The sequence below is a fragment of the Tenrec ecaudatus genome, chromosome 1 (genome assembly GCF_050624435.1).
Source record: "Tenrec ecaudatus isolate mTenEca1 chromosome 1, mTenEca1.hap1, whole genome shotgun sequence".
Taxonomy (NCBI): domain Eukaryota; kingdom Metazoa; phylum Chordata; class Mammalia; order Afrosoricida; family Tenrecidae; genus Tenrec; species Tenrec ecaudatus.
Genome location: NC_134530.1, coordinates 166847258 through 166860269, shown reverse-complemented (window position 1 = coordinate 166860269; position 13012 = coordinate 166847258). Strand labels below are relative to the sequence as shown.

Here is a 13012-nt window from a genome sequence, read left to right as displayed (position 1 = left end):
ATTTAGGAGCTAGAGGAAAGTTATATGTTTCATTGTTGCTACACTGCATCCTGACTGGCTCATCTCCTCCCAGTGACCCTTCTGTGAGGGGATGTCCAGTTGCCTACAGATGATTCTTGGGTCCCCACTCCACACTCCCCCTAATTCACAATGATATGATTTTTGTTCTTTGATGCCTGATACCTGATCCCTTCGACACCTAGTGATCACACAGGCTGGTGTGCTTCTTCCATGTGGGCTTTGTTGCTTCTGAGCTAGATGGCCGCTTGTTTACGGCCCTTTTGATCTGAAGTGACTAATTAGTCTAACAATGAGGTGAGTTCGGTTGCAGAGTGAAGGACCCCAAGGACCAGAGTCCTGGGACTCCCATCCGATCAGTCATCCTGTCCTGATTGTGATTTTAAGTTCTATTCCACATTTTGTCCCACTCTGTCCTGGACCTTCTAATGTTCTGCTTCTATTTACCACAATTCAAAACAAACAAATATTACAACGACCCAGGTATCCCATTCGTAGGCTTTATCTAGAAGAAAATAAATCATGGTACACACGTATTTATAGCAGTCTTATTTGTAATTGCTCCAAACTGGAAACAACCCAAGTGAAATGATAAATTGTCATATGACCATATAATGTCATATTATTCAGCAATAAATTGATATTGGGATGTCAACAGCATCAATTAACTTAAAGCTAATTATGCTAAGTAAAGGAAGCCAAACCAACAAAGAATATGTAGCATCCTAGGGGAGACTGGGGGCCAGAATTAAAATATAATTTACCGAGAACCATTCATTAAGTCCTAAACAGATAAAGACAAATCATGAGGATGAGGGACCATCAGCATGAGGCCACAGAAACAGGGCCACTTAAATAGATACCAAGAGCAAAGCAAACTTGCAAAATCCTGATTGGTGGCAAATCTATTCATCGCAGTTGCCAATAGGATTACGTAGGATGGGAAGGGACCATGACTGGTAAATGTGCACTATTGCAGACAGACAAGCTTACAGGATTGGTCCAGGACCCTCTAGCCAAGGTAGTCGTGACTATGAGGCCTAGTACTCCAATGTCCATCAAGGGTGCGTCCTCGCGGGTCCCTTTGGGAGAGGCTGCCTCTCCCTGGACTGACTAGTGGCATGGTAGTAATCCATTTTCAAACACACTCTGACTGAGGGAAAGCTTTTCACATTGACAGCCAGTGGCCAAAAATAATTCAATTGAGGCTGAATCTGTGTGGAACCTCAAAAAATGATTTAGCCTTCCCGTTGTAACCCTGTGGTGCAGTGGTTACATGCTGGGCTGCTAACTGAAAGGTCAGCAGTTCGAAACCACCAGCCACTGCTGGGGAAAGACAAGGCTTTCTACTCCCATGCACAGCTACCGTCTCAGTCACCCACAGGGCCAGTTCTACCCTGTCCTGTACTAGGGTCGCTGTGAGCTGGAACTGAGTTGACGGCAGTTTGGTTTGGGTTGTAAACCATGGCCTTCTTCAGACCTATTGCTCAGTGCTTAATGCAATACTAAATGATTTAAATCCCACCAATTCTATAAAATGCAAACTGATCTATAGAGTCAAGAAACAGATAAGTTGGTGGTTCTCAACCTTCCTCATGCCGCCACCCTTTCACACAGCTCCTCATGTTGCGGTGACTACCCAACCATAACACTGCTTTGGTTGCTTCTTCATCCATTGTCATTTTGCTACTGTTATGAATCAGGCGACTCCTGTGGAAGGATGCTCGATCCCCAAAGGGGTCGCGACCCACAGGTTGAGAACCACTGAGATAAGTGCTTGGTGATTGGGGGAAACTAAACTGTGAGGGGCGGGAGAGAAGAGGTTCAAGTAAATGTTTTAAGATAATAGCTATGTTCCTTGTCTTAATTGTGGTGATAGTTTCATGTGTACAGAAGTGTCAGAATGAACCAAGTGAAACATTTGAAATATGTGTAATTTATTGTGTCATATATACTTTAAAAATTAAGACAAAGGTGATTTTTCAGTTTCTAAAACAGGCGTCAAGCAATTTTTAAATGATCTTTCCCTTAGCATCTCACCCTTTTTGTTTCACACATTTTGATTCTGGGAACTTTTTCTTATTGGGTGAGACGGGAAGGAAAAAAACCACACCCAACTTCCCAAAATATTAACCATCAATCTAAAACTGGTTTTCTTTCACACTTCTTTCCTTTACAATTTATTCTGGTGCCTTCCCTGTTATTCAGGTTGTCACAGCTAAGAGGGTGTGATGGGAGAGAGTCGGTTTCTAAGGTTACCAAAGGCAGGAAGGTATTCAGCTAGGGAGGCAGAAGAGCATACCTGGGAGGTGACCCCACAGACAATGAAGACTTCCCCTCTGTGGTGGCTCGGTGAGAAGCCATTCCCCCTCAATGTCTCAAAATTCTTCAATGAGACCAAGGGACAAATCTCTGGAGCGACACTCAAGGGGCACTGGGGCATTCAGAGAGCTAAGAGCACTCATGGAGCCGTGGTGATTTAATGGCTAACTCCTTGGGCTGCTGACCTTCAGTTCAGCAGTTTGAAACCACCAGTTTCTCTGCAGGAGAAAGATGAGGCTTTCTAGTCCCCAAAGAGCTACCGACTTGGGAACCCACAGGGCCATTCTACTCTGTCCCATGGGGCTGCTAACTGGCTTGGTGGCAGTGAGTAGCTAGCTGTAAGAGCACTAGTGAAACATCGGTGCCCGTCCTATGGGCAAAGAACGCTCTGTGGGCTGAGGAGTTGAACTTGTCGCCCCACCCTCCTCAGCATTCTGGCCCAAATAAGCCTCTTGTCTCTTTTTGGGAAGACGCTGCCCACACACTGTGCTTGGGCTTTATCTTTTTATCCTCAGTAGCTGGCCTAACGCCTAGAGGCAGGATACTGGCAGTTTAGCACAGGCTCCAGCGCCAGGCTGCCTGGGTCCCCAAATGTGAGGCCCTGGGCTAGTTATTTTAACTCTTAGAACCTGCTTCTCCCTCTGGAAAGAAGGATAATACTAGTACCCACCTCAAAAAGTTGTCGAGAGGACCAGACTCTAGTGCTTAGTTTGCTTCGGACAGCGCACAGGAAACATAATACACATTTTAAGAATCATTATGACTACTCCTTTTTTTTAATTATTGGGAACACAATAGGCTTGATAATACACATTATACCGAGCGACAACGAGATGATATCTTTTATAGAGATTATAGGCCTGGTTTTGCTGACTGCCCAGAAGTTACTCAAAGAAATCCAGATCCGTTAAAAATAAAACAACACTTTTGGCATTCCTTGTCATTTATTTCCCCAGCTGAATTGGGAGGGGGCGCGGGAACAGCAGCAGCGAGGTCTCCAGTAGAAGGTGGCTGGCCCGGGGCCTCCAAGGACAATTGTATTTTGCTACCTGACAGCCGCTCTCCAGGTGTCTGCACTCATCCCTCCCAGATGGCGCCGAGAGAGGACAGCCTGGAGATGAGCTCCGTAGATCACCAAAGCCCCACCACCTCTGCGTGGATTCTTCCTCAGAGCGATCCTAGACTGGGGTTCCCGAGGCAGTAGATCGTTTCAGGGGCAGACAGTCTCAGGTTTCCCTCCTGGAGCGGCTGGTGGGTTTTAAGCCTTACCGGGAAGCAATCCCTGCGGGCCGTTCTGCTCGGTACCATGGGATCACCGTGAATCGGAAGCAGCGTGTCCGCAAAGGGCTGCTGTGAGTTAGATTGGACCTGATGGCCGAGCGAGACATAGCCCAGTACCAGCCCAGTTCCTGGACTCCTGGTCAGGGGGCTGTCTTCATTTCAGCTGTCTCCAGATTCCTACCATCCGAGGGGCCTGGCAGTGCTGTGTGGCTCTGCAAACCTTACAAGGGATCACTGTGAGTCGGGATTGACTCAATGCCCCTAGCTTTGGTTTTTCTGTTTGCTTTCTGGTAGCAGGTCTCTCTCAGAGAATGGCCTGGGCGACTCCAAGGTCGGAGGGTCAAGTCCATCTAGAGGATCCTCAGAAGAAAGGCCTGGTGACTTACTTTCCAAAAACCAGCCATGAAACTCTGTGGAGTACAGTTCTACCCTGACACAGTGGGGTCGCCATGCGCCCGTCAACTTGACAGCAACTCAAAGTGGCTCCCAATAGCATCCAGTCATTCTGTTTCTTTAAACGCCAAACTGTGATCTGCAGTTCAATTAAATGGCAACTCTATCCTGCTCATGCCACCCATCTCTGTAGTCTTCAAAGCAGGGTGTATGAGGCCGTGCACTTATATATGCCGAGATATTCTTAAGTGCTCATAAAATAATTGATTAGAGCACCAATAATCATTCAAGTGTCATGAGACTCAGTCTTTCATGGCTGGATGACACGTGCTTTAACCTGACCACGGCGTCACCGGTCATCTGCAGGGAGGGTGTCCAGCAGTCAGGGGCATGCCACCGTCCACACACTGCTTCACGTTGCAACATAACGCGTGCCCTCCATGGTACAAACGCGAGTCTGTTAATTGCTACAAGCTTCACAAATCTCGGCAAGAACAACAGCGAACGGCCGTGGAAATCTTTGTTCTGCGGCGATTCAGCGCTTATCTCCTGGGAAAGGCCGAAAATGCGATAGTGAACACAGACAAAATTCACATTTTATCGGACAATGTTCCGGGGCTGTGAGAAACGGCTGTTAGCACTTTCTACCTAGTGCTTATCTTCAAGACAAAAAAACCCTTCATCTGTCCCCTCAACATGAAGGTGACAGCGGGTGAGAAAGCCACCCGTTTCTGAAGACAGACATGCGTCGCAGGAAAGCATTGAGAAAGGATGGCCGCACGTGGTTGCCATCTTGTTTTGTTATCTAAAATAAGCTGCTGCGCCTCTACTGATTTCCTCATCTTTAAGATCTTTCTTTAAGGTACGAGACCAATCCCTGAGTCCACATCCTCTTTGCAATGTGATCGGAAGCCTGCCCGTGCACTGCTGCCACTGAAGCGTTTTCCTGGCTGTGGCCTTTTCTAAGCAAACTGCCAGATGTCCCTTCTGGTGTGCCTCCAGGTAGGTTTGACCAGCAATGACACCGGCTGACACAGCACTCTAGCTTGACCACGGGCTCATCCGTCATCTCCAGTGAGGGGTTTCCCGGAGCCAGGACAAATGCTGTCAGTCCAGACACCTCTGCTCTTCACACTGCAACAGCAAGCGTTGATTAAGGGACTGAAAATAAGGGGCAACGGGAAAACGGAACAAGGGAGCACTGGACCAATAGGTAACAACAGGCAACATCATAATAAATGCAGAAAAGATTGAAGTTGTCAAGGATTATGTCTTGTCAAAGCCACAATTCATGCTCATGGAAGCAGCAGTCAAGACGTCAGAGGTTTCTTGCGTTAGGTAAATCTGCTGCACAAGACCTCTTTAGAGTATTGAAAAGTAGGGATGTTACTTTGAGGATTAACATGTGCCTGGCCCGAGCCATGGAATTTCCCGTGGTCTCATGTGCCTGTGAATGTTGGCCACTGGATGAGGAAGACTGAGGAAGAATCAATGCATTTGGATGGTGGGGCTGGAGAGGAAGACTGAAAGCCCCATGGACTGCCAAAAGGACGCACACACCCGTCTTGGGAGAAGTACGGCAGAGTGCGCCTTGGAGGCAACGATGGTGAGACTGTCTTACACACCTGGACGGGTTCTCAAGAGAGACCAGTCCCTGGAGAAGGGCGTCATGCTTGGTAAAGTAGAGCAACAACAACAACAAAAAAACACCTCACTAACGTCCAGCCAATGCTGACTCAAAGCGACCTTGTAGGATAGGGTAGAATTAATTGTTCCTAAGAGTTTGAGACTGTTTATCGGAGTAAAAAAAGCCCTATCTTTCTCTCTAGGCCCAGCTCGTGGTTTTGAACTGCTGACCTTGCAGCCCACTCGTAACCACTATGCTACCAGGGCTCCTGGTAAAGTAGATGTGCTGCAAAAAAGAAGAAAGCCATCCACGAGATGGACTGACACACTGGCTGCAACATCAGCCTCAAGCACAGGAATCCTTGTGAGGACATTGAGGACGGGCAGGGTTCCATTCTGTTGCATGTGGGTTGCTGAGTGGGAACCGACGGGACGGTGCCTGGCAACAACAAACAATGAGATGGAGCCTCGGTCTACTTTGCAGCAAGTGGCTTGGCATTGACTTGAGGGCAACTGAAGTCTGCATCCATAGCAGCAGGAGGATTAGTTAACTTTGGGGAACACTACGTTTAAAGGTGGTGTGACAACGGGAGAAACCATAAGGTCAGCAGGAATTTGGAATGTAGTGCTCCCCAGGTGGGGCAGATTTGGAGACTTGAGGCTTAAGGTTTAGGGGAGATTAGGTGAAAGCAGGTCTTTTCTTTTGCCAGCTTATACCTGCTATAATTTAAGATCAGTGGTTCTCAACCTTCCTAATGCCGAGACCCTTTCATACAGTTCCCCATGTTGTGGGGACCCCCAAGCATAACATTATTTTCGTTGCTACTTCATCACTGCAATTTTGCTACTGTGATGACCCTGTGAAAGGGTTGTTCGGCTCTGGAAGGGGTCGGGACCCACAGGTGGAGAACCGCTGATTTAGCTGCTGCTCCTGGTCCCTAGTAGTCCTGCTATGCTACATGGTGTTTTACCTTCTAACCCTGGGGGAATCACACAAAGCCCTCGGTTCTATTTATGGGTGTGTGCATGTATGAGCCCCCGTGGCATAGTGGGTTCCCACAAGATCCACAGTTTGAACCCAGTGGCTACTCCATGGGAGAAGGATGGGGCTTTTTGCTCCAATGAAGACTGGCAGTCTCAGAAATCTGGAGGCAGCTCTACCCTGTCCTATGGGGTAGCTGAGATGGACAGAATCCACTCAATCACGTTCAGCTTGGTTTTTGGTTTGCTGAGTAAATATTGATGCTAGTTGCCACGGAGTCGCTGGACTCCCGGCAGACCTTCGGTGCTAACAGAAGAAAATGGTGGTCCTGCAAGCCCGCTGTTAGCCTGAGCCTACTGTGAGGGCTGGTTTCCCTTGTTGTGGAGGACCCTCTAGCAAACGCTGGCCCCTTTCCAGTGACAGGGCTTTCTTGAAGTGTCCACAGGAAGCTAGCTTTAGTCCATCATCCTATGTAGACATGAATTCGCCCCAATTACAACTCCGGCACTCCCGAAGGCTGCGAGCCGATGCAAAACACTGCCTGCTGTCTGTGGGGCATTTTAAAATAGCATTTACCTCGGCAGGGAGACAAAGTTCACTTCCCAGTCCTAAGGACAAAGTTTCCCTTAGACCTTGTTTTAAGTCATAACGCTGGGGACCTTCAGACTACACTGCCATGTTTCTCGTTTGCAAGGGGGAACAGCAAAGGGTCACTCTGGTCGTGGGGGGGGACCACGGAGCCTGGGGAAAGAGTTAAACGGGCTCTTAGAACCCAGAGGAGACTGACAAAATTCAAAGTCAAAAACATATCAATCAGTGGCGGGGAGAAGGTGAGCTGAGGCGGCAAGGGTGGGGGTGCGGCCGGTGAACACCGGGAGGTTCAGCCTGTACAAGTGGGGAGGGGGCCGGCCTGCCCGCGGCTCGGCGGCAGCAGGGGTCGGGGTCTCGGCGCAGGGCAGGAGGCGGGGTTAAGTATCGCGGAGAAATCCAGGAGGCTGCGGGAGGGGCCGGGGTCGCCCGCAGGCCCGGCCGGGAGAGGCCGGGGATCTGGCTAGACCCGAGGCCAGCTAGGCCGCGGAGGGGCAGGGCCGCGGCGAGGGCGGGCGCGGTGGCGAGGGGCGACGGGCGAGGGGCGAGGGGCGAGGGGCGAGGGGCGAGGGGCGACGGGCGAGGGGCGACGGGCGAGGGGGGCCGGCCGTGCGGGGCCGGCGGGCAGCGGCGGCGGCGGGACGCTCCGCGGGGAAGGGCGGTCGGCTCCCCGCCCCTCCCCCGCCGCCCTCGCTCCCGCCCCCGGCCGCCGCGCGAGGGGGGGCGCCGCGCGGGAGGGGGAGGAGCCTGCGGCCCCGCCCCCGCCGGAGCGAGGGAAGGAGAAAGGCTCGCGGGAAGGAGGCGGGCGGGCAGGGCGGGAGGGGGCGGCCGGCCGGGCCTGCGCCCGAGCGTGCGGCGAGCTGAGGGGGAAGGGGCCCGGAAGGAGGCGAGCGCGGCCGCGACGCCGGGAGCCCGACGCCGCCGCCGCCGCAGCCGCAGCCGCCGCCGCCGCCTTCCCTGCGCTCCGCGCCCGGCGTGGCGCCCCGAGCGGCCCGAAGGCCGGAGCCGGCGGTGGGAGCGGGCGAGGCCCTGCCGGCGTCCTGCGCGAGGCGAGGCGCGGCGCGGCGCGGCCGCGAGCTTAGGACGGGGCGGAAAGGGAGGGAAGAGGCCGAGGCGAGCGGGCGGGCGGGCGGCTTCTCCCGGAGGCTGTGTGGAGGAAGAGCCCCCCGCGAACTCCAGCCCGCAGGAATCATCCAAACGGCTGCTGCCCGGGGAGCGGCTTTGCTGCGAGCGGGCGAGAGCGGGGCCCGGGCGGAGGAGAACTCCCCGGTTCACGGAGGCTGAGGCAGGGGGCTTTGGGGAGCGTGGCTGCGAGGAGCCCCGCAGCAGGACTCTCAGGAAATCGCCTTTCCGAAAAGGCCCAACCTGGGCTGGGTCGCAGTCAGGCTGGGCTAGGTGGAGCGAGAAACCTGCAAGTTGGAAAGGAATCTCACCAGAGCGTCTCTGGTGTGGTTACTGCTTCCATTTGAGAGGGTTTTTTTAGACCATTGCATTTCAGGGTTCTTTGATTTAAAAGATTTTTTTTTTTTTGGTGCGTCTACGATTGGCACCTTTTAAGAATTTCAAAATCTTTCAGGTAAACGCTTTTTTTTTGCTTTTTAAAGAAATCCATACCTTTTGGTTCCTAAGGCTGCACTGGACTCGAAAGGAGCGCTGTTGTGTCCATACTATTGTATGGTTTAATTTATTTTTTCCCCCTGCAAATCAGCTGGAAGATTTTTTTTCCAAGTGCCAATTTGAATTTGCTCCTTCTTCCTCCAGCCCCCAATCTATCTGTTGTCATTTGAAGCATTGGAGACCAGAAATTCCTCCCCCCACCTCTGGAGCCTGAAGCTTTCTTGCCAACAGAAGGACAGTTGTAAAAACGGGACTAAAAGGACGGTTTTTATCTGTATTTTGCAATTAATCATATTCAGAAGGCACAGTCTTTCTGATTTTTTTTTAAGCTTATAGCGCTAACCTTGAAGTGATTTGTGGTTGACTTTTGGTTTCTAAGAAGGTCATAGTTTTTCCTTTTTTTTTTTTTTGAGGGGAGGAGCAGGGAAGAGGGGCCCAGAAAGGCAAGACCATGTTAGCTGATAGAAGTAGAATGGAGCTTCAGTTCCCAGGGTCCTGAGAGTTGGAAGAGAAAGGATTCGATCTTCAAGTTGGGAGGCCCTCCTCTCCCCTTTCTTAAAAAAATTGGGAGTAATTCCGCCCCGATCAAGACACCAAGCCTACAGGACTGGACCCGTGGAGACGCAGAGAAACCATGAGTGTAAGGTTACCCCAGAGTATAGACAGGTAGGTTTGACTACTCTTTGGGGTGTTCTGCAGTTGACTCTAGGAAAGACTGGGGGTGGGGGGTCCCGGTGGAGCTGGGGTTTTGCTTTTGGATAAAAGCTTGCAAAGGAAGGACCACCTCCTGAGAGGGTGGGGAATTGGTGGGGTAGGGGAATTGGTCTCTTGGGGACTGTCTAGGCCTGTGTGTTTATATTCCTTCTGTGTGTGTTCATGTCTGAAACATGTCACCTGATTCAGTGTTTTCTTGTTTGGCTTTTAATATGTAAGCAATGAACAGTGAAGCCCATAGAGCGGAAGGAGGGGTGGGGGGTGTCCTCCTCCCAGCACCTCTTGACTGGCTGGGCCCTCCAGTTTGGGTCTCCAGTTTGCCAGTCTAGCCGGTAAGAGGCAAGGCCAAGCTTTGTCTTAAAAGCCCCAAGGGTTGATTGGTTTGGGAGCTGCTGGAGAAGAAAGGGGTGAGGTGGGTGCCTATAGATTAATTGGAGGGGACCTCTGGTTGGTCACCTCCAGACTGGTTGTTATGGACCTGGTGGGGCTTGACGATGGGGGTGAATCTCATTTCCAGAAGGAGGAAGATGCTTTTTGGCCTGAAAGATGGTGAGCGGCCACCTAGGCCTGGGTTTTGACAAGTGACTGCGATGGCCTCAAACCGCACAGATCATATGGCAAGAGGCCATCTTCTCCAGCTTAGGCTTTAAATTGAGACGTGCCAGTATACTGATGCTGTAGGCCAGCCTTAATAAGCTTGACTGTGAATTGGGCCTTCTGCTGCCTGGAGCTGGAAGGGGTGGTTTTGGGCTCTGGGGCCTAACGTGCAGAGAGGCAATGGACCTTGGACATCTGAGCACACCATGCCCCTTTCCTCCAGTGGATTAGTACAGCTTAGTAAGGTGTCTCCTTCCCCTTCAACCCTTCCTTCCTTGAGAACCTGGAAGGGGGGAATGTTTTGTGGGTGCTGTGCCCCTCCTCATGGGTAGATGGATGATGAGTGGATGTGAGGACCGAATGAACAAACAAATGAAAGGATGGGGGTGGGGTAGGGATGGGGGAGAGGGACACATTTGCTGGCGAGAGAAGAGAAGATTTGCAAGGGACTGATTACTCTCTTCAAGCCCAGTTAACCTTTGCTGAGCCATGCTAATAATAATTTCCTTTGGGCTGTGGAATGTGGCCTAAAATGCATATGGTATAGTCCCTCTCTCCCAAACACTAATGTCTGTGTTGCCTCCGAGCCCTGTGATTAGTCCGGCAGTCCCCAGATGAGGACCTGACTTGGCAGTGGAGAGAAGGCCGACTACCACTGAAGACATACTGTAGATGTGGCTGGTTGGAACCACTCCCTCTCTCACCCGGTTTTTGGTTGGTCTCTGCAGTTGACCATGTCCAGGGAGAACCAAGGCCATGGCGAGGCAGGATGGGAAGAGGTCTTACTCCCCCTTTGCCCTCTTGGGAGTTTGAGAATTAGTGCACTCGTTTCTGGAGATCTGGTTGGTATACCACTCCACTGGTGAATGGGAGAAGGTGGAAACACAGGTGTTGGGAGATGGGGTGGGAAGGAGGAGACTGGGAGGTGGCCAGGGCGGGTGTGAGAAGCGCTTCCACAGGGCATTTGTCTGGGTCTCAGAGCCATCTCAGGAGCTGTGGAACACGGTGTGGTTTCCTCAGTGATGTCGAAAGTATCCCATTTGGTCCTTGCAGTGTGCCGGTCAGGTGGACAGGTCAGAGGTTGTTCTCATTTGACAGAAAGGGAAACTAGCTCAGAGGGGATGCCTGGCTTTCCCAATGCCATACCTGGGCCCAAGCGTGGTCTTCTGATTCTGCATCCAGTACCCCGCCCTGTCTAATTAGGCTTATATGCAGCCTGGTGGAATGTGTGGACACCTCTCTCTGGTGGTAGAGGAAGAGGCTCTACAGCTACCCAAGTATTCTCTTGTATTGCTTTGTTTCATGCCATTGAGGACGCCATTTCCTCCTTTGGGATAACACAGCTTTACAGAGAGAGCAGGCCTCACGTCCATTCCCACCCTGATTCTCCTCCCCACCAAGGGGATCTGCCTGGCCGCCCAGGTCTCGTTTCAGGGATCTCCAGCTGCATTGGCTCTTGCCCTTACTTGTCGGTTCATCATTGGATCTTCCGGCCTCAGATCAAGAGCCTGTAGGTGTGAAGCAGTATACCCTCTTAGACCTTGGAGGAGACATTGAGTGGAAGGAAAATGCTGCCGAATATGGTGCCACTGGTCTGTTCGTAGTTCATCCATTTGCTGAGCCGAGTGTTGTGTGCTATAAGAAAGAGTGTTTTTGAAAATAAGGCAGGCCATTCTAGTCCTCCAAATGGGCCTAAGTGGGCAACTGGAACACAGAAAACTTCAGAAGACCACGTGGAAGCAAGGCTGGACTGCAAGCTCCAGGAGGCCAGAGGCAGTTTGGCTCGTTTTAGATCTTGTCTCCTTTTTCAGCTCAGTGCCTTGCATATATATGGTAAGTGCTCAATAAACATTTGACAGATGAATGTTACAGTGAGTGAATATGTCAGCGAGTATAAATTCTTCTATTTCAGGTTGTTTGAATGATTGTGTTGTTGTCAACTAAGGTCAGTTAGGGAAGGCACCCTAGGTAAGGGTCATTTTCTGGGAGATACAGCAGCATGGTGGAGGACCAGTTGTTTGAAGGGCATCATGGCTAAAAGACAAGAGGAGACCCACCCCAACTGGGGAGTGATTCCTGGGTTCATATTTATCAAGTATATCGAAGATTTATTTGTGACAACTTACCTTTTTCTGTTAACATGTTGTGGAAGATGAGCTGTGGTGAGGGTATCTGTGCTCCTTTTAGTTCTGTCCTTGGACAAGCCATTGCCGGTTAATATTCCTTCCAAGGGTTTCTAAGAGTGTGTGATATTACACGCAGAGAAAATAACGATGCTGTATTATTTCTACAGCAATGATAATGACTTTTGTTAAGCCGTCTACATCCATCACATTGCCAGTTCCCATGGCAAGTGTTTCTGAGATAGCCAGATGGGCTTAGGAGTTTGCATCCACGAAACAGCTGTTCTCCATGAAAGTTCATGAGCTGGTATGATGCCCAAATCAGGCAGTGCCCTAGAGAAGTACGAGGCTTCTTGCTCTTGGTTTGGGCCCTAGCTTGTCCCTTCACTCAGTGGCCATGGGCATGGCACATATGCAAGGGGGGTGTCAAAAAGTGGGTGGAAAATGGAATCAACACATAATGGAATTTTCCCCATGAACTTTTTGAAGCTCCCCCACCCCCACCCGAGTACTTCCTCTGCTTCCTCACTTGTAAAGCAACAGCTCGTTTATATAAAGCGCTTCCCCCTTCACAGACATTTTCTCATAGTGTGTCATTTGAGGATTATAATATTTTCCCACTTCTCTCTTGGAGCTGTTGAACACATCATATGAGAGAATACATTTCAAATTGCTCTCTAAACTGAAAGTCTGTATACATTTTAAATGGTAAATTCATGAATGTGATTGAGCTTCGTGCACTGCTTCTTGG

At 50.7% G+C, this 13012-nt stretch overlaps 1 protein-coding gene across 5 annotated transcripts in view; it reads left to right on the top strand.

Annotated features, from left to right (window-relative positions):
• The first annotated feature begins 8095 nt into the window (after positions 1-8095).
• Positions 8096-13012, top strand: part of ARHGEF11 (Rho guanine nucleotide exchange factor 11) — a 112494-nt gene continuing 107577 nt past the window's right edge. For 2 of the 5 annotated variants that reach the window (XM_075563620.1, XM_075563614.1), the window contains exon 1: positions 8098-9493. In XM_075563620.1, coding sequence (XP_075419735.1) covers positions 9462-9493 — 32 coding nt within the window. In that variant the 5' untranslated portion in view covers positions 8098-9461. Of the gene's footprint in view, positions 9494-13012 lie in introns of all 5 variants that reach the window. The other 3 variants (XM_075563619.1, XM_075563610.1, XM_075563622.1) reach the window with 3 other exon arrangements.